Source organism: Lissotriton helveticus, chromosome 10, assembly GCF_964261635.1.
Source record: "Lissotriton helveticus chromosome 10, aLisHel1.1, whole genome shotgun sequence".
NCBI classification, from domain to species: Eukaryota; Metazoa; Chordata; class Amphibia; order Caudata; family Salamandridae; genus Lissotriton; species Lissotriton helveticus.
The window spans coordinates 373,207,015-373,232,578 of record NC_136071.1 but is presented as its reverse complement, the minus strand read 5'-3'; the positions used below and the strand labels follow the sequence as shown (position 1 = coordinate 373,232,578).

The 25,564-nt window shown below is 45.8% G+C and overlaps 1 protein-coding gene across 6 annotated transcripts in view; it reads left to right on the top strand.

Annotated features, from left to right (window-relative positions):
* The window catches only part of LOC144784029 (uncharacterized), a 517,674-nt gene that overhangs the window by 108,742 nt on the left and 383,368 nt on the right, over positions 1-25,564 (top strand). For 5 of the 6 annotated variants that reach the window (XR_013601611.1, XR_013601612.1, XM_078662732.1 and 2 more), the window contains one exon: positions 10,764-10,821. Coding sequence is in view for 3 of the 6 variants with exons in the window: in XM_078662728.1 (XP_078518854.1) it covers positions 10,764-10,821 (58 nt within the window). In the remaining 3 variants the exon portion in view is untranslated. Of the gene's footprint in view, positions 1-10,763; positions 10,822-15,680; positions 19,107-25,564 lie in introns of those variants that run through there. The other variant, XM_078662729.1, reaches the window with a different exon arrangement.

The following is a 25,564-nucleotide window of genomic DNA, read 5'->3' as shown; positions in this document are numbered from 1 at the left end:
GTAAATACATAAGTGCTGGTATAACTTGTAAAAAGCCTTTGTCCTTTAAAATTGGGAGGATGAAACACCTCCGAATGTGCAGAAAGTGCTCACAAAAAAAAATACAGTGCAATGTGTCCTGGGCGGAAAAGTTATCGCATGAACATATGCCCAGGTCCTCCACCCTTCTCCCTCCTGGAGGGTCTGCAAGAAGAAAATGTAGCTGATTCAGCCTAAATCTTACCAGGAGAAAACGGTGGTTAGGATTAGATACCACAATCAAATAGGGTTCCATTGCACAAGAAGTTTATAGCAACTGATGAGCATGTACAGTTGGTTTTACCAACTCCCTTTCTTCTCTTTCCATAGAAGCAATGTATAGATAAGATTTTTTTAACCATTGCATGTCACCCTTTACTACTTTATCTGGAGAATTAAATTGCTCTGGCCGTCCCATGTTTTACTGCCAACCTTTGGACATGACTCAGCGAGGTAATACGACTCGCTTGATCTAGAGCCAAACAATCTCTCATAACTTCACGATTCAGTTCTAGTTCGGGGTTTAACCAGGTTGAAATCCATTTCAAAAGGGGTGCTATTACATTTAAATCCTCCACAAAACCAGTCCCAAACTCTTGATGAATTATATACATTGATGTGGATTGTGGGACCGATAACAGATTTCTTAAAAATGTATTTTTGGCTACCTGAATTTCCCTTGCCTCTCTAAAACCCCATATATCCACCCCATAAGTTGCAATAGAGATACATTTTGCTTCATATATTTTCAGCAAAGCTTGCATTGGTTTGGCACCCAACCTACGTGCAAAGCCTAAAACTGCAGAAGTAGATCTGGCCAATACATTTCTCTTTGCATGTAATTGCGGGATCCATGTACCTTGGTCATCGAATAAAACGCCTAGGTAAGGGAAAGTAGTGACCCTAGTGATCACATTACCCTCACAATGGAGAGGAGTTTTAACCCTTTTAGGCTTGGAGCCAATTATCATTGTATGTGATTTTGAAAAATTAACCCTTAAATCCAAGGATATCATAAAAGTGGCAAATGAGTTTAAAAGAAGTTGTAAACCAACCGCTGTTCTTGCTAAAAGGGCAGGGTCATCCGCGTATAGGAGAGCCGGGATCAATTGCTCCCCCACACGCTGTATATCTTTACTGCCTTCCCCTAAAACTTGATCCAGGTTATTAATGTAAAGGGTGAAAAGCAAGGGGGCCAGAATACACCCCTGCCTGACACCATTGGCGATACATATTCCCTGGGTACAATTCCCCCTTTGATCGTACCTCACTGTAGCTGTCAGATCCCTATGCAAGACCTATTCACCCGGTCAAAAGCCGAAAAACACCAGATAGAGTGTTCCCTTCTTGACAATTGTGTACTTCCCAATTAATAGGTGCAGATTGAGGCACTGATCAGTGGTGCCTCGTCCCTTCCTGAAGCCGTATTGCAGATCAGAGAGGGTATTGGATTCAGTTAGCCAGGCTGTAAGTTTACTAAGTACTACCCTTCCAAACACCTTTACGGCAGAGTCAATGAGTGATATTGGTCTATGGCAGCTTGGTTCCCCTCTATTACCCTTTTTAAAAATCGGGAAAATCACTGACTCCGACCATGGTCTAGGTAAACCAGTTTTTCAAGCTATGTTAAAAACATTGGCCAGTATTTTAGACCAAAGCATTATATCAAATTTAAAAAGGTCGGCTGGAACACCGTCTGGGCCAGGGGCTTTATTGCTAGTCATTTGGTTTATGGCATCCCCTACTTCTGACTCCCTAAACGTCAAGGTGTAAGCCTCAACTTCAAAAGTGGTGCCTGAGGGTCCTTGAATATCCTGATCGCCATATAGAGATTTAAAATGATTATGCCAATTCTGCTCCTGTATGTTACAATCAAGCAGGGAAACCATAGATTCTTGAAAGAACGGTTTGTTAACAATTTCCCCAAAATTGGCACTGTTTTTGATAACTTCAATAGACAAAAGATCGTTCCATGCCTCATGTTTAATCTCATTATTACGTTAGTTTATTGCCAATTTATATGTTTTCCTTATAGCTGCTATGATGCCTTTGTTTTGTGGTTTAGATTTTAAGGCCTCTATCAACTTTCGGTGGGCAGCTGAACAGTTACGATCAAACCACCTCTCCCCTTTGTTTGGATGTTCCTTACAAGGTCGTTTAAGATCAGAGGCCACCTGGGTACAAATTTTTCTATATGCCACAAGGACCTCTTTGTCCCTTGAATTATCATCTAAACAGAGATTTATCTCCCTACCAACGCTAAGCGACAAGTTCACCTGAAAATCCCCCGGCACTACCGCACACCATTTCAGTCTGCAGGCCTGGTCTTTGGGTCATATATTAGGGATACAAGCAGATCTATTTGATTTTCGGGGTTTCTTAAGACCTTCCCGCAGTATCAGACTTATAGGGTTGTGGTCACTAAACTGAGATCACGTAGTGGTGTAACCTATCACCCAATAAGTCAAAACTACACTCATAAAAACTATAATCAATGGTGGTGGGATACCCCTACCTTTAAAGGCGGGGACGTCATCACCATCATGCATTATATTAGGATAAAATAGGTCGTGGTCTGCCAGTATGCTCTCCTAAAAACCTCCATGCAGTAAATGTTCAAAATTCATCTCTGAATAATTTGCAGGGCCTTAGTTGTCCCAGACGTAACAATTTAGATTGCAGCGATGTATGTTAAAATCACCTAAAACAATAACCGAATAAGAAGTAGTTTATTTCCCACTGTACAATTCAAGGAAACAATTCAGACTGACCAAATGTTCATTTGTAATTAGTGTATCAAATGAATTATAAAAATTACCAATAAGCAAAGTTGGTGCATTAATAAAAGTGATCTCTGCAGCCAGGCAACTCCGTGAGCCAGAGTCCAATTTGTAGTAATTGCCTGCAACTTTCAAAGAAATCAGGGTCAATAGACCACCCTTTGCCCTGCCAGTTACAGATGCCTTATCTGGTTCCGAATAGGTGGCATACCCATTCATCCAGAAATTATTCTCAGTGTCCCAGGTTTCCTGTAACCCAATGATGTCAATCTCTCTTAGGAAATCTTTCCACCTAGCGCCATCTGACTTATTTTTAAGTCCTGCTATATTCCAGCTTAATATCTTGGAACACTGTCCCCGATTAATCTTTGCCCCCTGGGTAGGTTTGCTCGGACAAATCATATTGTTAGCTCCGACTCCATTCTGCCCTTCACAACAGGGGTCTAGTTAGTCATTATTGTCCAGCTGACTTAGTGCGGCAAATCTGTACAAGATGATCCCTTCTAGGTGGCCTCGAGTTTGATCAACAGTGTTGACCCTGAGGGGCTGAGCAGCATTGTACGTAGTTTGAGGAATAAATCTAAAGGGCCCCTTTCCTACCGTAAATCTGTATTGTCCCTTGTTGTCTCTGCCCCTAGTACCTAGGTCAGGGGGCTAAAAAAAGCCCAGGGGTAAATCTGTAATCCCTCCCTAGGGCCGATTTGATCTCCCATGAAGGAGCCAACCAGCTACATCCCTCTGATCAAAATTGATCACTATGCAATCCCCCTCTCCTGAGACAGCTTCCCACCCAGCCTACCCGCATAGCCATTATAATATGTTTAGATGCTCTTAAGCCCCCCTCTGAAAGCCCGACTGCACCAAAACATGACTTTGCGAATGACCTCCTCAGTTGTCTCAGTACAATTGCCTTTAAGAGGAGGTACCCCTACTAAGACCGCCACTAGAGGAGTAGCCTCCGGTAGCAGATTCAGCCCTACTTGTTTGGCAGGTGCACCTTAGGATGTTAGATTTAACCCTGTCGAAGATGATATATTGGACTTCCGCTGGGTACTGCTCAAACCTCCATTAGTAATGCTGCCCATTGGGCCATTACATACATCATTAATATTAAAAGGCCCCAAGGGAGTCTGAGTCAATACCCTATCATCATCCGGGATCTTGATACGAGATGTTTGTGAACTCCTGCCCACCTCAGCTTCACCAGGTCTATTACCCGCAATTTTTACTTTGTGAACCAGCCTCCCTCCCACACTGAGGTCATCAATTTTGGACTCTATTATAGTTAACCTATCCATCACATGATCTAGAACAGATTTAACATACTTAAATACATCCTCCTTTAACAAATCAATAAGCTTTTCTATGTGTGAGAGAACCGGATCCATGTTCACATTAGTCAAATTATTTATTTATTTGCGGGTTTGTAAAGCGCTAGGATAAACTCCCGAAGGAGTATCTCCGCGCTCAAAGACAGCAAACAAGCATAAATCGGGACAATGACAATAGTACCATACCAGGGCAATAGGTCAATTGAGCTTTAAGCGGTCGAAGCTTCAGCTAATTTTGCTTGAACAGAAAGGTTTTCAATTGCTTTCTAAAGAAAAGATGGTCGGAACACTGTCTCAATAGGAGAGGAAGAGCGTTCCATAAGATAGGACCCACCACCGATAGAGCCTTACCACCCAATCTGGTCCTGCTGATCTTGGGTACCCTCAGCAGCAACTGCTCACTTGACCTCAGTGTGCGTGTAGGGACATATGGTACAAATTTGTTAGCCAAATAGGCAGGACCCAAATCATGTAAACCTTTATGTATAATGCAGCATGCCTTGAAATTCACTCTTTGGCATATGGATAACCAGTGAAGTTTATCCAACAGAGGTTTAAATGGAGATCTGGGGGAGCATTGAGGACTAGCCTGGCTGCTGTGTTTTGCACCACTTGCAGTCGGTCTAGTACCTCTTCATTTGCACATACCAGAAGACCGTTACAATAATCAAGTCGGCTGATCACTAAAGCCTGAACCAAAGTTCTTCTAATGGAGTCCGGAAGGAAGTGGGAATATCCTATGGAGGAGACCTATCACGTGAAAACAAGATCCCACCGTGGTGTTACCATGTTGTTTCATGGTCAATTCCGGCTCCAACCGTACCCCAAGGTTCTTGATTATTTGTTTAGGTTCGGGATCTGGACCTAGGTCCGGTGGCCACCAATCAGGGGACCATTGAACCTTAGCCTCACCGAAAAGCATCACCTCAGTCTTACCAACATTGCACTGAAGAAAGTTGGAAGACATCCACTGGGATACTGCTTTCATCCCCTGCGAGAAAGATTGTATAACCTCCGGAGTTAGTAGTTTAAAGGGAAAAAGCAGCTGAGTGTCATCAGCATAGGACACTAGACAGAAACCAAAGGCTCTTGTTATATCTGCCAAGGGGGCCACATAGGTGTTAAAAAGAGTTGGGCTCAGACACGAGCCCTGTGGGACCCCCTTGGTGATTTAACCTCATCCGACTTGAAATCACCCATGGTGACACATTGGGTGCGGTCGGAGAGAAAGCTCTTTATCCAGTCCAGTGCCTTGCCACCGAGTCCATTCACAGTCAGTCGTTCGATCAAGATGTTATGCGAGATGGTATCGAACGCTGACGATAAATCCAGTAGCACCAGGACAACGGAAAAACCACTGTCCTGGTACATGCGGAGATCATCAGTTATCGACAGCAGGGTTGTTTCAGTGCTTTATTTTGGCCTAAAACCTGACTGTGAAGGATCCAGGCTTCCCGATTGTTCCAGGAAGTTGGACATATGCTTATTTGTGTGCTTTTCAATGATTTTCCCAGAAAGGGCAGCAGGGAAATCGGCCTAAGATTGGACATGTTGGTCCATGGGGAGGAGGTGTTCTTCCGAATAGGTCTAACTAGGGCCTTTTTCCATTCCTGTGGGACACATACCGTTGTTAATGAGAGGTTCACCAGGCTCTGAATATCCGGACCAAGTGTTCTCCCCAACGTTCCCATTAATCTTGCAGGTAGTAGATCTGAGGGGCTTCCGCTTTTGATATTATTGATCAACATCTCTACCTCTGGCAAAGAGATCTCGGGAAAACTGAGAAAAGTGTTAGGATTGGTGACAAATGCTTGCACCTCGTATGGACATCCTGACTGATTATAGGTTGAATAAGTGCCTCTATTTTCTCGTAGATAGCATCAATTTTCTCGGTAAAAAAGCTCGAGAGGTTGTCGCAAAGATGTTGGGATGCCATATCCGCACTTTCACATGCCACTGGTTTTAAGAAAGTATTTACAATTTGGAAAAGCACTTTCGGATCGTTGCCTGCTGCCTCCAATTGCGAGGTAACATGGTTCTTACGTGCAGATCGGATGGCTTTATGGTAGATGTTTATCGCCATCTGATAATTGATTTTATCTTCCTCCAAGTACAACTTTCTCCAAACTTTCTCAGTTTTCCTAGCCATACGCTTAAGGCTCCGCAGTTCTTCAGAAAACCAAACTTCCTGTTTCCTAGCAGGACGCCTTTTAAATGTTTTTAGCGGAGCAATCTGCCCCACTGCAATGTGAATGGCAGAGTCAAATTTAAAAAGGGCAGAATTAATGTCATCAGTGGCTAAAATAGGTGGAGCCACATAAACCTTTTTAAAACTTACATCAGATATTTTATGCCATTGTCTTCGCTGGACCGGGATTTGTGAAAAATAATTTGAAAAAGTACCAGTCTTCGGCATCGAAAACTCAAGAACAAAGTGATATGTCCAGTTAGTCTGTTTAGGCATATAGCACTTAATACCTGAAAAATTGGAAAGAATCAGGTCTAAGATGTGATCGGCCAGATGCGTAGGCTCACTGTTACACTGTTTCAGTCCCAGCAGAGATACATCAGTCAAAAAGGATTGAACCTCCATGTTATCTTTCTTCTCGCTGTGGATATTAAAATCACCGAGCAATATAAAGTCTTTATCTGCATCAACATAGGGAGCAAGTGCTTCCACTAATAGTCTAGAGGCTCCTTTTATGGGGCCTGGAGGACGATAAACCAATGCTCCCTTTCTGCTATATTTAGCAGACGAACCAACCTTAAAAACCATCATTTCAAAGGCAGGATTACACCATTGGTCTAAAACCGATACCGAAATACTATCTCTGTGTACAATTGCTATTCCCCCTCTGGCTTTAGTGGGTCGATCCAGTCTGATGATTTTATACCCTTCCGGGATCCCAAAAGTGATAGCCGGGATGGAGTGGGGTTTAAGCCATGTCTCCGTGAAAAAACACAGATCGGGTTTGTGAGTCGAGATAAGGTCCCAAACCTCGATAAAATGTTTGGCTAGAGACCTTATATTACATAGCAGGTTCATCCCACCCTGAATGGTTTCAGTGGGCTTGTATGTAATGCATTGTTGGAATATGTTAGTAGTTGTGGGGCATGTGTTATTTACAACTTGAAATTGATGTAGACATAGCCTACATGAGAACGGCCCTTCAGGAGGGCGATGGCTTTTTATCCCACAGAGTGTAAGTGGGTTACATCTTAAACACATCAGAGCCTGAGAGGAATAGCTCACCCTAGATTTCTTTGGGTCGATTGCACCAGGCGATGATAATGCCATGGCCCCTGGCCCCGTCCAGTCGTGGACGGGCGCAGACGGGCTTCTCTCTGGCTTGTCTCAGGCGCGTCCTCTGGCGCTCCGCTGCGCGCTCAGAGCGACGAGAGGGCTTAATAGCCCCTCCTCTTACACAGCTAGACCGCTACCCGCCGCGTGAAGCGGAAGTGGAGTGTTGTACTGGTCTCGCTCTTACCTGTCCGCCCTCCGCTCTACGGCGCTATTTGCCGAGTCGGACCGGGGCGGGCAGGCTACAACATGGAGCGGACTTCCCTTAGTGCAAACAGGTACAATAATAACTTTGTGACACTGTAAAATACCGTGCTACAATTTAGAGGTTAAAATATTTCAAATGGTGCAGTTTTAAAAGATGGTTTCATTTACCATTGTCAATGTCAATATCACGCTAGCTGGCGTCAAGCGGTTCAGGAGGACTCTGCCACTGTCTCCCCTAGCCGCGTCAGCCGGCTGCTCCTCGCTGCCTTAATAGCCCCTCCTCTTACACAGCTAGACCGCTACCCGCCGCGTGAAGCGGAAGTGGAGTGTTGTACTGGTCTCGCTCTTACCTGTCCGCCCTCCGCTCTACGGCGCTATTTGCCGAGTCGGACCGGGGCGGGCAGGCTACAACATGGAGCGGACTTCCCTTAGTGCAAACAGGTACAATAATAACTTTGTGACACTGTAAAATACCGCGCTACAATTTAGAGGTTAAAATATTTCAAATGGTGCAGTTTTAAAATATGGTTTCATTTACCATTGTCAATGTCAATATCACTCTAGCTGGCGTCAAGCGGTTCAGGAGGACTCTGTCACTGTCTCCCCTAATTAGATGATGTCAGTTCCTCTGTGGGCCAGCGCACCCCTTCGGTGTTGATAGCTTCTTTATGGCGGGGCCTGTTTTTAAACATTTTTTCCTCCCTTTTTTGCTAGAAGCGACGGCCCCATCTCTTGGTGGTCCCATACTCCCTTTCTCCTCCGATTGACTGTTGCTGCAAGGTGTAGAAACAGGGTTATTGTCACTAATAATAATGTTTGCAGCCACATCTGTTAATTGGCTGGAGACGGAATAGGGACATACAACATCCTTGGTGGCAATAACAAGTGTTCCATCAGCCCCCAGCCACAGCCCCAGCTGAGCCTCCACATCCTGAATCTCATTGGTTATGGCCCCCGCAGCTGTGGTCAAATAAGAGATAATGGAGGCACAATTACGTGGTATCTTTGCCTTGGATATATCGAGGCTGGGGAGCAAAGATCTTTTCGCTTACCCATAATGCATTGGTGTCTCTGTGAAAGAGAGTAGGCCCGGTCGGGTTTCAGTCGGGCGCTGATGGGCGCAGACCCGGGCGCCGCCCGTGCACTTCCCACGCTCCATGGGCAAGACGGTGCTTTAAAGTGCGGTGTTAACGCCTCCCCGTCCAGCAGCTGTGGGCAATCAGTGAGGAGCGGTGCATCCTGGGACAGCGAGTCCTACCAGGGCGATGCGCCAGGAAGAGGGCGCCTTCAGCGATGTCAGTGTCACCCCAGGCTCAAACAAAGTCCCACACAGGGCAGAGATATGCCCAGCAGCAACCAGGGGCAGAGAGCAGGTAAGCTGGGCGTCCAATTTAATTTACATTTGTAACTCTGGGTCACAAAGCAGTATATAGAACTACACCCCGTTTAAAATACTGAGAGTGAGGAAGGAGTTTTTAGACAAAAAAAAACACTCTTTGCACACTCTCCCCAAACAACCGTGTCCGCGGGTTCACTGTGGGTGTCACAGGTGCTTCCGCATTCTTTTTCATGATAATTAAAGTGACGCAATGGTTTGGATCGCTTTGCGCTAAGCAACTGCTTGTGCAAAACTTTAGTAAATAACCCCCCTGGTCTGTGCTCTAACTCCCATTCAGGAAAGCATTAGAAACACACCTGTTTTAACAAGACTAGTCAACCTGACTTCCGCACTGACAACTCTGTTTTGGGATGTATGAGGTGATCAAAAGTAGCATGGACAATTGCGTCATAGCAGATCTACACATACGCTTAACTAGAATGTGCACTGTCCTTGTAGTGGAACATATTAGATAGATACCATTCACGTACGAGCAGGCAATATCTGTTAACAGGTTACAAGGCTAGTACAAAACAACTTTGAATATAAATAGCCCTTTCACTTTTTGTTACATGTTAGGTATGCTTAGAAGTCCCTTCAGCTGCGCTACTGCAATTCCTTTACAGTAAAACACTCTACAGCTTATTTACAAGCCTCTTGAGCCACCTATACGTCACTTTTTTCCATGTTAAAAATCACGCACGGGAGGCGCAAGGGCTTGTAAATAAACCTCTCTCTGTTCATTTATTCGTAGTCCATAACAAAATCAGAAGGCCTCAAAATAAGATTGAAAACACTGAGGGGCATATGCACAAGTCGCTATAGCCACCGGAACGTCACTTTTTGTGACGTTCCCCTGACGATAGATGCCTTGCCTTATGTACAAGGCAGCTTTAAGCCACTTAACCTGCTTAACACTGCCTTGTCCATAAGGCACCCTTTCATGCTATGTTTAGCATGAAAGGGGCATGCAGTGGGTGTCGCAGTGAGCATTCCACTGCAACACCCATTGTATTTGACGCTGCCTCTATACACAAGGGTGGTGTACATAGGAGGCAGCGCCAAAATGAAGACCAGGAAAATCCTAGTCTTAAATTGGCGAAACAAGGAGAAATGCATGATTTCTCCTCTATTTTGCTTTTTCCATGTGTGCTGCCTTGTGCAGCACACATGGAAAAAACAAAATACCATGGTTTGTTTATGTACGGGAAGGTGTCCCTTCCTGTACATAAAAACACCTTTTAAATAAACGGCATTTTGTAACTTTCATGTGTGCAGCATGAAGCAGCACACATGAAAGTTACAAAATGACATTTTAGGATTGTTTATGTGCAGGAAAGGACACCTTCCTACACATAACCAATCTTCCCTGCACACAGACATCCTTGCGCTCTGGTGCAAGGGTACCTGCGTTGGTGCTAAGTGGTTAAACTCAGCGCCATCACAGGGGGAAACGCAAGGCTGCACCACATTCTTGTAAATATGGTGCAGCCTTGCGTTTCCGAAGTGGTGGAGTGTGTTGTTAAGCCCAGGAGGCTAACGACAAGCTCCGCCACTTCATTGTACCTATCCCCCTGAATATGTTCATTTAAATTCATTAGTAATCAGATGTATGTTCCATATCTAATTCTGCCTAGAAATCAATAAAATACACAGGGCATCCCTACCGTATTATGCTGCATTTAAATCAATATTCATAATATTTGTTTCATATTTTAAGAGTACATATGTTCTTTCTGTTTTTACAGTATGCCAATGTCCCCGGCAACTCAAGCGAAGATTATCCTTATGAAGAAATTTCAACTGGTAAGAGAATAACACTTGTAAAGATAAATTGTGTTATACTGGCTTATGCTGCCTGATGCTTTCGGTCTTAAGTGTGGTGCATAGAGACATTCTCTGAGACCCCAACCTTTACCCGGGTGGTCATGCTTTTATGAAAATTGTGTGGTTGGTGGCTAACAGATCATCCACCATTCAGTACTTTGTGAACTCACTTTGACTTGATGGTACAGCTGTATGTGGCCTATTTTACAAATTTTCAAAACCATACATAGAGTGGGTTTTGGCTGAACCTAAGTGAGCATCACTTTCTCAAATGAAGCTATTGGCTATTTCGAGTATCATTCGACTTGAAGGAAGTGCTTTTATTGAATCATGCCTACTACAGAATGTACTTTACTTCTGAAAAGTACACTAAACCATCAGGTTGTTTGTCATAATCAATTCTGTATCTGTATTCTGCATTCTGTAAATCAAAAATCCTGTTTTGCTGTTTTTTCCACTATCACCAAATCCAATAGACCAGACTTTTTTTTTACTTTAACCCCTTTGCTGCTAGGCCCTTCTCCCTACCTGTGCTAAGCCTTTTTTTTTTACTATTTCGGGTAGTTTGCACTTAGGCCCCTGTAAACTTTTGTCCACATAATAAGGTATTCACGCCAAATGTGTGCCCTTTCAACATCTTCAGGATTCTACAAAGACCCACGGTTTGTGGATTTCCCTGGAGGAGACTGAGAAATTTGGCAAAATTCAGCTAATTTTGGTATGTTTAGGAAAAATTGGAAAAAAGTGCTGCAGAACAAAGCTTCTCTTTTATTCCCTGCAAAATATATCAACAAAGGGTTTGTGGTGTTAAAATAACCATCATCCCAGATTTTCGGAACAGGCAGACTTTTGCCAGAAAACCACAATTTTCTACACAGTTTTGGCAAATTACTGGGATATGGCCTATTTTTTCTTATATATTTTGCTTTCAACCTCTTCCAGTTAGTGGTAGAAATCGGTGTGAAATCAATTCTGGATCCCGGAGTACTATACATTTCTGAAAAGAAAATAATATTCCTAATTCAGCAAGGGGTCATTTATGTAGATCCTTCAAGGGTTTTCTATAGAAACTAACAATTGAGATAAAAAAATATTGAAATTGAGTGGGATAAACCGTCATTTGTGACAAAGTTTTCCACCTCTAACTTCTACTAAATAAGGCAGATTTTTTAAAGCAATATAGCATTATGTCCACTAGACCCTTCTGGTTGTGCGGATATATAGCACTTGCAAGTTTACCAAGAAACTGAGGTACCCAGAGGCAGTAACTGACTTGCATCTTGCATTGGTTTTTCATCGTGTGCCGGGTACATAGCAATTAATTTAGTAAAATATAAAGAGTGAAACATAGATACCATTGAAACCTATATAGTTCCAAACTGAAAACAAAACATAGAGTTTAGAAGCAGTGGTTATTTGCACATCTCTACCCTTTTTTCGCAAAGTGCCCAGCTGTGAATGTTGGACCCAAACGCTGCCAGTACCTAAGGAAACATAGCAAACCTATACATTTTCGATAACTAGACAACCAGGGAAATTTAGGATGGGATGACTTATGTGGCTCTCACCAGGTTTGGTTACCCAAAATCCCTTGAAATCGTCGAACTTTGTAAAACAAAACACATTTTCCTCACATTTTCTTTGACGGAAAGTTCTGGAATCTGTAAGAGGTCAAAAACCTTTAGCCGACCAACATTCCCAAAGTCTCCTGATTAAAATAGTCTCTCACTTGTGTAAGTAGGCTTAGTACCAGTGACAAGAAATGGCTCAAAACGCATCCTTAACACAGCACATTTTTCTAGGGAAAACTGACCCTTTTTTCGCAATGTGCCTAGCTGTTGATTTACTAGCACCTAAGGAAACCTAGCAAACCTACACATTTTTCAAAACTATACATCCAGGGGAATCCAGGATGGGAGGACTTGTCTGGCTCTTACAAGGAACTGTTATCCAGAATCATTTGCAAACCTAAAACTTTGTAAAAAGAACATATTTTCCTGATATTTCTGTGATGGAAAGTTCTGGAATCTACATGGATTCACGAACTTCCCCACACCCAGCATTCCCCAATATATTCCAATAAAAATGGTAGCTCACTTGGGAAGGTAAGCCTAGTGCCCGCGGTAGGAAACATCCCAAAACGCAACATAGACACGTCACATTTTTCCACAGAAAACAGGCCCTTTTTTTGCAATGTGCCTAGCTGTGGATTTGGGACCCAAGCTCAGCCAGCATCTAGGGAAACCTAGAAAACCTGTACATTTTTGAGGAGTAGACACCCAGGGGAATCCCGGATAGGTTGACTTGTGTGGCTCTCACCAGGTTCTGTTACCCAGAACCCTTTCAAAGCCCGAACTTTGTAAAAATAAACACATTTTCCTCACTCTCTGTGATGGAAAGTCCTGGAATCTGCAGGGAGCCACAATCGTCCACACTGTGCCAAACCCAAACCCACTTTAGTGAGTGCCATTGAGAACGTGCCCATCCCAACAAGTAAGGGGAATGTTAGTTCATTCATAAGTATGGCTGAGTTTTCTGCACAGTATATTCCCAACTTAGCAGTAAAAACGTACAATATTCACCAGCTGCTTGAAAAGAACAGTATATTCGATTGGTCCTCTGGTTTTAATGAGGATTTTAGGGTAATTAAATCTGTAATTGCTAATGCTAGTGCCCTTAGACATTTTGACCCTCGTACTGAGCGTGTTATTACTACAGATGCAGGTAACAAGGAACTAGGGACAGCTTTATCACAGATGGACAATAAATGAGGGAGCACATCATTGCGTATGCATCAAGTGCATCATCTCCCACTAAAGAGAAGTACCGAAGAGAAGTACCCAATTGTTGAGAGAGAGACTTTATCATGAGTATAGGCCATGGAACATTTCACATCGTTAATATGGGAAAGTCATGTATGATTGTTGTGATCATAAACCTATGATCAAAATCCTAACGCCAGAACGTTCCATCAATGCATCGTCAAGACATGCCAGGATTTCAATGCGCATGCAGAACGTTGTAAACAAAAAGCTCTACACACTTCGGAAAGACAATGAGGTTGCTGACCTTCCTTAAAACCTGATTGTTATGTTAGAAGAGCATGAGGATAAAGCATTGAAGGAATTTCAGTTGGCCTTGGTACATGGCAATAGTACTTTTGCGAAAAACAAGGACGAATGGAAGACTGAATACATGAAGGACAAGGTGCTGCAAGGAGTGTTTTTGTATGTGTTGAATGGATGGCCCAAGAAACAACATTTAGATAGTCTTGTTAGACATTTTTAGGAGGTAAGGTCAGTATTTACAGTAGATAATAGAATACTATCCCGAAGTAATAGGATTATTCCTCCAGAGGGATTACTCAAAACTATTGTGAAATTATGCCATGGAAGGCATTCTGGTATAGTTAGTGCTAAAGAAATTGTTTTGGTGGACTCCAGCAGATTTAGCTGCTGAAACAGTTATAAGGAATTGTCTTGCTTCCTTTTCGGCGGACAAATCGCTGCGTGCCTTGCGGCATCCTGTAAGTTAAGTTTTTTTTATAGAAACGTTTCACTATCATCATCCTGGGCACAGCGGGTTTTCCACAAAGAAATCTTATTGTTTTCATGGATTTCTTTTCAAGGTGGCCAGTCATCAAAGTAGTTTAAAAGCCTGATTCGGTTTTAGCATTTTTGGAAAATATCTTCACTTCCGAGGGTACTGCACCATTTATTGTGAGTGACAGTGGTGTTCAGTTTTTGTCTCATAAAGCCAAATTCTATTTCGAAAAAATAGGAATTACGCACAAAACCACATTGTTGTATTATACCAGTTATAATGGTATGTTTGAGAGATTTAACCATCTGCCGAGGGTTATCATTAAATTTTCCCTGAGGAATGGACCACTCAAATTGGTAAAACGACAGTGGTGGCTGCTCCGCTAAGGCAGAGGAGCGTTGTCCCACTGCTCAAAAGGAAAAATAAAATGATAATAACATATCATTATTATAATTTTATATTTCCTATTGAGCCAGTGGCTTTTGGGGAGGGGCAGGACTGGCCAGATCAAGGAGTGCATGACTGCTTGGCCGGCCCACTCAGGTTGGCCAAACATTCCTGCCCACTTTGCATCTTGCCCACCAGGCTTGCTTTACACAGCCTGGTGAGGCACATGCAAGGCTTCCCAATCCCGGTCTGAGCACTGATCCACGGCGCTCAGACCAATCACAAAGCTGCATTGCAGCATTGTGATTGGCTATGGGGAGCCTTGGAGCCTGGGTGCTTCCTGTTGCTGACAGAGACAGGAAGAAGTATTATTGTTGTTGTTCTAATTCTTTATTTGTATCTTTTTCATTGTGGTAAAGAGGGAGATGTGTTGCTTATTTCTGTAGAATGGGGAATGCATATCTTTGACTGTAAGAATTCTGTTACGGGGCAGTTTGGAGGAAGGATGCTCTGGGTGATGAGTGTCCGATGGATGATGAAATAAACATACTTTCTATTACTTGGATTTGCTGTCTTTACTACGCAACACTCTTGAAGCCTGTTTATTTCATGATGATTAATAACCCTCATTCACGAGCCATATACATGCTGCAGTTTTGAGCAGAGACTTGGGGCCATTTGAACACAGAAGCGTTGGAGTGCAATTGTTATTAGTGCATTTTTGTTGAGCTCTCTTGTTTCTTTAGTATTACAGTGGGTACTGCAAATGCTTTTGTGGTCCTTTCTGCAGTATGCATTGTGGAGTCACAACATGAGCACCTGCACACTGCAACATGAGAAATGCTTTATAATCAATCAATCAATCAATCAATCAATCAATCAATCAGAGCATTTATATAGCGCACTACTCACCCGGAGGGTCTCAAGGCGCTGGGGGGGGGGGAGGGGGGTCCGCTACTGCTCGAACAGCCAGGTCTTGAGCTGCTTCCTGAAGGCGAGGTGGTCCTGGGTTAGGCGGAGGTGGGTCGGAAGGGAGTTCCAAGTCTTGGCAGCCAGGTAGGAGAAGGACCTTCCTCCTGTGGTGGCTCTTCGGATGCGGGGGACGGCGGCGAGGGCGTGGCTGGTCGATCGAAGCTGGCGTTTGGGAGCGTAGAAGTTGAGGCGGCTGTTGAGGTATCCTGGTCCTTGGTTGTGTAGGGCTTTGTGTGCGTGGGTGAGGAGCCGGAAGGTGATTCTCTTGTTGACCGGGAGCCAGTGCAGGTCTCTCAGGTGTCCGGAGATGTGGCTGCGGCGGGGGATGTCAAGGATGAGTCGTGCTGAGGTGTTCTGGATCCGCTGGAGTTTCTTCTGGAGTTTGGCGGTGGTTCCAGCGTAGAGGGAGTTGCCGTAGTCCAGACGGCTGGTGACGAGGGCCTGGGTGACCGTCTTCCTGGTCTCGGTGGGGATCCATCGGAAGATCTTACGTAGCATGCGCAGGATGTTGAAGCATGACGAGGAGACGGCGTTGACTTGTCTGGTCATGGAGAGGGAGGAGTCCAGGATGAAGCCCAGGTTGCGTGCGTGGTCTGTTGGTTTGGGTGCGCTGCCCAGGGCGGGGGGCCACCAGGAGTCGTCCCAGGCGGAGGGTGAGGATCCCAGGATGAGGACTTCCGTCTTGTCTGAGTTCAGTTTCAGGCGGCTGTTCGACATCCATTTGGCTACGTCTGTCATCCCTTCGTGCAGGTTGGCTCTGGCGGTGGCGGGGTCGTTGGTGAGGGAGAGAATCAGCTGGGTGTCGTCGGCGTAGGAGATGATGTTCAGGTTGTGCTGGCGTGCGATGGCTGCGAGGGGGCTCATGTAGACGTTGAAGAGTGTTGGGCTGAGCGAGGAGCCTTGAGGGACGCCGCAGATGACGTCGGTGGCTTCCGATCTGAACGGGGGGAGGCGGACTCTCTGTGTCCTTCCGGCGAGGAAGGAGGTGATCCACTCCAGTGCCTTCTCCTGGATTCCGACGTTGCTGAGGCGCTGTACTAGGGTACGGTGGCAGACAGTGTCGAAGGCCGCGGAGAGGTCCAGGAGGATGAGGGCCGCTGTTTCTCCGTTGTCGAGCAGGGTTCGGATGTCATCAGTGGCTGCGATCAGGGCGGTCTCGGTGCTGTGGTTGGCCCGGAAGCCAGACTGCGAGAGGTCGAGGGAACCGTTCGTCTCGAGGAAGGCGGCCAGTTGCTTGTTGACGGTCTTCTCGATGACTTTGGCCGGAAACGGGAGCAGCGAGATGGGGCGGTAGTTCTTGAGGTCGGTTGGGTCTGCTGATGGTTTCTTGAGTAGAGCGCTGGGTTCGGCGTGCTTCCAGCTCTCCGGGAAGGTTGCGATGTCGAAGGAGGTGTTGATGATGTCCCGCAGGTGGGGTGCGATGACAGCGTCGGCCTTGTTGAAGACGGGGTGAGAGGTGTGAACTGATGCAAATCATCAGGGAGTGCCTTTGCCAAAGTGTATGCACCTAAGTATAGATGAAGGTGCATGGGCATGAACGTACTTAAGTACTCTGCACCACCTGTAATGTGGCGCACAGCTGGTCTGCTCCTTGTAGGTATCATTTGCAGTGTTGTTGGAGAGCATCCTCATAGCTTTAGAGTGACAAATTAAGTTCAGCAAAAGATGCACTTTCTTTAAAAATGGCTGCACGATTAGATCTAGGTTTGGCTGCCCATCCTATTTCTTTTGTGCCTCAACATAGTATATTAATGATCAATAACAATATCAATAGGTCTGGCTTTAATGTACTGCACTCTCACCGATCATCATGCATTCACCTGGGTTTGTCTTTCACCTCTGGTGTACTGTAAATTGGAACCAGAATGAAGATAGGTCATCCGCATGCTCTTGTGCGATGGAACAATGGCACAACCAAGAGTGCATGTGTTCACCCTGTAAATTGCCTTAACACCTTCGCTACGGCGGCTATTCCGCCGCAGCGCTAAGGGGACGGAACCGCTCCGTCACCAGCCTCGGTTGAGCTGTGCTCATGACGGAACAGTTCCGTCATGGCCCGCCCGCTCAATAGAACGCACCGCGCAGGCGCGAAATGAGAGCTGCGCAGGCGCGTCCAGCGGGCCATGGCGGAACCGCTCTGTCATCAGCACAGCGCTACCACGGCTGATGGCGGAGCGGTTCAGTCATCAGCGCGGAAGGGGTTAAACAAGGTCTGTTATTTCACTGTTAACCTGTGAAGAACATTCAAATGATATTTAACAGAGGTGTGCTGAGATAAATTAACAGATTTGACATCTGCATTTTTCAAAATATGAAACCGACAGATAATATATTTAAGTATGCAAAGCAAGAATCTTTCCTTTCTCTCAAATGTGTTGATATAGCTGCCTGATTCACCAATCTTTTCCCTTCAACTCAGTAGCAAGGAAGATTTTCCTTAGGTTTTTCAAAAGGGAATAGCATGTACCAGCAATCTTGATGACATGCCAGTGGAAGGTAAGAACAGCGTTTATAGTAATACCAATGCCTTTGTTCAATGTAGCAGGGCCAGAGGGGAATTGAAAGCTGGTGACTCCGAAATATTCCCCTTCCTGTTCCTTAACCCAAACATCTGTTGTATCTGCAACAAATTACAAAAGGTTATTTGGCCATCCAACATATGATTCAAGCAAGACATTCCAGAAGTTTAAGGGGAAATTCAAAGTTACTCCCTGTAAGAAATTGGAGTATTAGTTGAGGGGGTTAACTGGCCATCTCCAAAAATATTCATAGTCATTCATAAACTTTATTCGACAGTTAAGTCATAAAAGTACAGCATAAAAACACACTTTTACATATAAAACCAGATAATAAATATTTAAGATGCAATTAAATCCTATTTATAACTATCGAATAGATTTTTAAAAGTGATCAATCTGCCAGAATCTATACTACTATAATAAAGTAAGAACTTTCATGCTTTGAGGCGGGTAAACTCGGGAACCACAGCGCCAATCTACACACCCGATACACCGTTGAAATCGTCAGGGTGTGTAGATGGTTATAGGCTATATAAATGACAAAATAAAACGTTATTTACAATATTTATATATTTTTTATAAGTAGTCCCCCCGAAAGTAGCGCCGGCCGCAACGTGCGTGCGCACGTCAGCACGGGGAGGAGAGGCATCCAAGGAGCGGCAGACATGGCGCGGGGAAGGAGCGGTGACGTGAGGCCAGCGGCGGTAGGAGCAGCGGAGAGGCGGACATGGCGCGGAGGAGGAGCGGCGGCGGACAGGTGGTGAGGAGCAGAGCGGCCGAGCGGAGAAATGAGGACCGGCGGCTGAGGTGCGAGGAGCGGTGAAATGAGGACCTGCGGCTCAGGTAAGGCTCCGGGGACAATGTCAGGGCAGGCGGGTGTCGGGCCAGGCAGGGGACGGGAAATTGGAGCGGTGAAATCAGGACCTGCGGCTCAGGTAATGCTCCGGGGACAATGTCGGGGCAGGCGGGTGTCAGGCCAGGCAGGGGACGGGAAATTACTAAAACAATGATCGGGGTCGGGGCAGGCGGGGCACGGGGTGGGCAGGGGAATGGGCGGCTTGCGGGGCGGGCGGGGGCACGGGCTGCTGGGCAATGTCGGGGCAGGAGGGGGTAGGGGAAGCCTAAATGCTCCCAGACAAGGTCGGGACGGGCTGCTAGTAAAATTTATAAAAACAGTCATCATTTCATTGTACAATAAAATATGGCTCCTGTTCTAGAATCAATATCAAAATTGTCAGGGGAAACATAGCATTATTCCGATTGGCAGGACTAGAATGGGATTGAAACATCATATCGCTAGAAAATGCATAAGCACTCAGTCAATCCTTTCCTATGTATTAAAGTTTTTTAAACGGATTGACCATGCCGGGGACAGAAACTTGGCCACTGCAATTGCTAAGGGAGGAGATGGATCAGTACTCAAAATCCGCAAAGCTGTAGCATGACTTTTGATGCCAATCAGCTTGCAGATAGGCTTTATCCACCTGTTCCTTGGGGCAGCATATAGCGGGCATGCAAACCTAGGGCCCGATTATGATGGCGGTTTTCCCGCATCCTCCGGGCCGGCAGAAGCCACCGCCAGCTCGGAGGATGCGGGAAAACCGCAGCGGACTGAAAAAGACCCCCCGCCAGATTAGGATGGCTGGGGGATCTTTTTTCAGTCCGCAGCTTTTCCGCCGCGGTCGCCTCCCGTCCGCGGCGGAAAAGCACTAACATGGCTGGTGGTGTCTATCAGACACCGCCAGCCATATTAGGATGTCTGGAGGTACATGCCTTTACACGGCGGCATTTCCGCCATGCAAAGGCATACAGATTTTTGTTTGGGGGCCCGTTGCGGGCCCCCAGGGGTGAAGGGGGGTGGGGGGTGCACATGGGGGGTACCTATGGTACCCCCCTGCATTTGCCTGCACAAAGCGGCAGGCACTGCGCGGTGCCTGCCGCTTTGTGCATGCAAATGCACTACTTAAATTTTTATCATTGCGGCGGGTGCTGCTTGAAGCAGCACCCGCCGCAATGATAAAAATACAGGATGTGACCGCCAGGGTGGCGGTCACATCCTAATTTGCACGGAGGGACCGCCGCTGCCCCTGCGGACGGTCCCTCCTACTCTATGGTGGCGGACGGACTCAGGTCCGTTCGCCATCATAATCGGCCCCATAATGTGAGCCACTGTTTCACGATGGATCAGACACTTGCTACATTTATCATTGGTATTCCCCCCCCCCCCCATTTTGAGGTAAATTCTCGTGTTGGGAGAGCACCCACCCTAAATTGGAAATACAATTTGCGATCGTGGGGTTTCTCGATCAAATCCCAATATTTCCCAAATTGTGGGCAGGACTTATAGTCAAGAAAATGACCAGCAAGGTGGGTGGATCGTTACCCTATATTGAAATTCCCAATATCTTGCTTTCAAGATTTTCATGGATGGAAACTTTGCAGTCATGGGGTCTTCCCAAAGTTCTGGCATCCCCAGCTTCACTAACAAAGATCGGATGTCCTTCAGCCATTTTATTTTATGAGAGGAATCGGCTTTAATGACATCCATGAGACCCTCGGCATAGTGTGATAATTCCTCAGGACACCATAGCCTGCGCCAGTATAATAATGGGCGGAGATTTGCTAGGTATACCAAGTTTTTTTTTCCGAGGTCCAAGAGTAAAGGCCCTAGTGGGGTACTTTGGGGAGGCTAGCCACTTTACGTAGAAAGGCATTTTCCAATACAGTCAAACAGTGTAAGTTTTCAAGACCCCACAACTCTGCTCCATATAGGGTTGAACTCAGCACCTTCATCTCATAGATATCTAGTACTGGGCTGATTGGTTTAGTTATGGATGTTTTAAATTTCCCTAGAAGGATACCAGCTTGCTGTCTGAGCGTCAAAACTGCCCGGTCGAGTTGGCTTTTCCAACGCATATCCATCTGTAGGGTAACGCCCAGATATGTAAACGATTCAACCTGTTCTAGGGGAGAATTAGTCATATACACGCTGCCTCTAAATTATTTTTTTCATTAAAAGACATAAACTTGGTCTTGGCAGTGTTTATCTCCTGGCCACGTAGGTGGCAAAATTCTTCGAAACGGTGAAGGGCCTTTTGGAGACCACTCGGAGTCTTTGATATAATCAAAGTATCATCCGCAAACATGAGGATTGGTATTCTAGTGCCTGCCAGCACCGGAGCATCCGTGGGGGTCAAGGAGAGATAGTCAGCCGCCTCATTGACAAAGAGCAAGAACAGGGTCGGCGCCATAACGCATCCCTGCCGCACGCCCCTCCCAATGGGGAAGGCATCCGTAACCTCTCCCCGTACCCCCCAACGTACCCAGGCAAAATTATCCTCGTGAAGCCGGACGATAAGTGTCAACAACTCCGGGGGCAACCCCAACTCACCCAGAACCTGCCATAGTTTCCAACGCGGGACTAGGTCAAAAGCTGCCCTCAGATCAACGAAGACAGCCTACAAAGCCCCTTTTCCAAGTACCACTGCCCTCCAGTAAAGATTGATAAAGCGGAAGACTTCGTCGACCGTACTGGTTAGGCGACGGAAGCCAGCCTGCATTGGACTCATTATATCGTTATCCTCAATCCAGGCCTGAACCTTAGATAAGACCATTCTGCCCATAATCTTTTGTACTGAGTCTATTAAACTGATTGGCCTTTAGTTCCCTGCTTCCGACTTATCTCCCTTTTTAAATACTGGGATAATTTCTGCCCCCTTCCATGACGGGGGGACACAAGCTCCCTGGGCAATAGCGTGGGCAATAGCGTTTGCAATATGGGCAATATATAATCGCCATGATTCTCTGTCGTTTACAAAGAAGTCGGCCGGGATGCAGTCCATACCCGGTACTCTACCCCTTGATACTGCATCTAGTGCTCTATCTACATCTGCCGGGGTGAAAACCGCCGCATTGTAGTGAGTATACGCATGTAAGCCCTGGGACTCTTCATCACTACACGTGGCATACTACGGTTTAAAGTAGTCAACCCAGGCATGCTGGGGCACATTGTTCTGGGGGCAGTCGGGGGCAGCCACCACTGCCCCATTTAAATATGTCCCAGAACTGTTTGGGGTTCTTAGCCACACAGGCTTCATTGAGTTCCTGCCACTTCGCCTCTACCCAGGATTTTTTTTGCCTCCGCCTGGATCTTCCTGTACCTTCCCCGTGCTTCCCTTACTTTGGTCGTATCTCCTGTTCTTAAGGCTTTGCCTAGACTAGTCCGTGCTTTTCTACAATTCTCGTTGTACCAACAGTCTTGCCTTCTTTTGCCCTTTTTGCTCTTTTTGCTCTTGCCCGCACTAGGCTTGCAAAATTGGGCTTTTAGTCGATCAAAGAGAATTGTGTGGACCTCGGACACGAAGGAGTGAGAGACTGCTCCAACAATATTAGATTCCAGTGCATCTATTGGGTTAGTTACATCCCCTTTAATTTCAGCTAGGATTTCGGGGGTGTCAGCTATTTTACTCCAATGCTAATACGAGTTGTGGAACTGTAGCCTCATGTTGTACTGGGACACCATTCACTAGTGACAAATTAAAAAAGGATGTAAGTGGATTATGTTCACTTTCTATCCTGGCTATCACCACCATATCCCTAAGATAACACCACAATCCTAGATGGACAAGCACGTAGTCTATGCGACTCTTCCTGTGGCCATTGTCATAGGTATTATTTCCCAGCCTATCGGAAGGTGTACGACCATTTGCCATTTGCAGCCCTCAGATGGTTACCTAGGCACAGGCCTTTCAGTTGGATGGCCACTTCCGACCATTTTTTTACAGGTGGCAGTTCAAGTTGTGGGATATTCCACCTAGAATCTTCCTCCTCTGTGAGGCGCTCGTCATCATGCCCTAGAGGTTCAAACGTGGTATTAAAATCTCCTGCTATAAGTGTCAGGGTGCTAGAGGGCATGATCAACAGCAACTCTTCTAGGGCACTTAGTACCTCAGATTTCCCCCCCCCCCCGTGATGCCTCGGGCATAGACATTAAAGATGTCAATACTAGTGCCTGATGGGGTACTTAGTCTCACTAGAAGGATGTCATTACTACTGGATGTAACTTGTTCAATGTTACAATTCAGGTCCTGCCTAACCCATATAACCAACCCTCCAGCTGGATGACCCCTATCCTTTGTAACCGCTGGTACATAGAAGTTAAGATAACCCAAGAAGAAAACAGGGTCCGTTGACCATGTCTCCTGAAAAAGACATATGTCAAAAGTTTCAATGAAGTCAGTACACTCAGGTGACACTAGTTTAGAGCCCATACCCGCAAGATTCCAAGATATCATTGAGGTGCCCCCTACCACGTGGGATGGACCACCACCAGGAGTTGGATCATTAAGGAGATCCCCTTGACTGCTTGCGTGAACAGGTCCTGGGAGTGGGACCTTGGTTTTTGATTCCGTTATCTGCTTATGTGGTGTTATTACTGCGCACATCTGGTCCTGGCTAATATTCTCAATGGCCTGATCATTTCCACTGGGGTGAGGTATTACACTGACAACTTGGCCATTAATACTGGCCACGGTGTTGTTTAATTCCATACCCGCACTTTTCTGAATAGACTCCATATGGCCTATCCCACCCCAAAACGGGGAGGACTGTCAATACCAATCCTCCAACCCAGACAGCCCATCAAATCTGTTAAACAACCTTATTTCCCCTTCGTTACCCCTGTACTCAGTTTCTCTTGCATACTGCATCTTTTCAGTGGGTTTGTGCAGTGCTCGATAAAAATAGGTAACAGGTAAGGGCCATATTTTCGACGTTGAACTTGTCCCATGCCAATAAAGGATGTGCTCCGCTGCCCTTCTGTCCCTAAAATTAACGATAATGCAATCTCCCACTATTGACTTTTTCTGTTCTCCCACCCAGTCTACGCGTCTTGCGAAAAGAATTTCCGCCGATATGTTCCCTGGCAATGGGCGATTAAAATGTAACCAGTGAATACACTTATTCTTTAAGTCCCTGTACTCTTCCATTTTTTCCATCTGCTAAGGCTGGCATACCCGCGAGCACCACCACATAGGGGATGGATTCTGGAGGGAGATCAATACGCGATAGGCTTTTTGATAGTTGCACACTGCGTTTACCCATGTTTGATTGGATGTTATATTTGTGGCATCCTTTTGTCTCCCCCTGTCCCAGCCCCTCCACTTGTTGAAAGTTGGCTAGATACATCCTGTATTCCCCGATTTCCATGTGATGGCACAAGGGGATTATATAGTGTAACAGCCGGTTCACGAACAACATCAGAGTTACTGTTCACAGACAGTTGACCCCTAGAATGTCCTGGCCCATTCTCATCATTTGGCAAATTTGATTGGGCTCCAATGGGTCCTTTGGCCCGGGGTAAGGACCTTGTCTGTGCCGATGCAACTGACAGTTCCAGGCATACTAGTCTGTTTTCAATAATGTCCAGCCTGTTGTAGATTGGAAGGCACGTTTTTTTAAAGAGGGATTCAAGTTTAATCCAAAAATCCAACCCCTACTCGGCCGGTAGCTTATCACCAGGGGTCGAGGGCAATATTGTCGCTTCAGTGTGCGGGCTATGAAGCACCGGTAGGCCAGCGTCCTTCTCGACTATGTTCATTTTCTGATTTTTGGGATTCTTCCCTTTAGCATTTACGCCCCCGTTTCCTTTTAAGTGTCTGGCTTATCGATGATTGTATCCTGTTCAGAATTACATGCGGAGCGTGGTGCCAATGGTGTCTGTAGTGTGGTTGGAGGGGGGAACAGAACATCTCTAGGTCTAGCGTCTACTTCGTCAGACGCAGGATGAATAGGAGGAGACTGGCTTTCCCCTAGATGTGATACTCTTTCCTCCTGCCCTTCGTTGTTACAACCCGGCTCAGTAAGGACTATAGGCTGTGATTGTAGTGGAGATTGAGCACAGGCCAGGGTACCCAACGATGACCATTTTTCAAAGACAATATCCATTGAGAGTCTTTTTTCAGTCTTTATAATTTCTTTGGGTAGGACAGCAGAGGCTCTAATTAAAAATTGATCAAGAGTTCCTACTATAGAGCCATCTATCGTAGATGTTCTTCCTTTCCTACCTATAGTAGCTGCCATGATGCAATACAGTCGAATCCTTCAGGATACCAAATTAAGCTACTATTTTACAATACAGGTTGCCAATATCAATTAAGCTCACACTAACCTTCCAATAGAGATGTTAGAGATGCTAGAGAGGGGTCCCGTCCCGTCCCCGAGCCGTTCTCGAATGGGCTTAAACGGGCCCGCCCTTGGCCCGGGCTTTGCCCGGCGCGCACCCGTGTGCGTCCCGCTGGGCG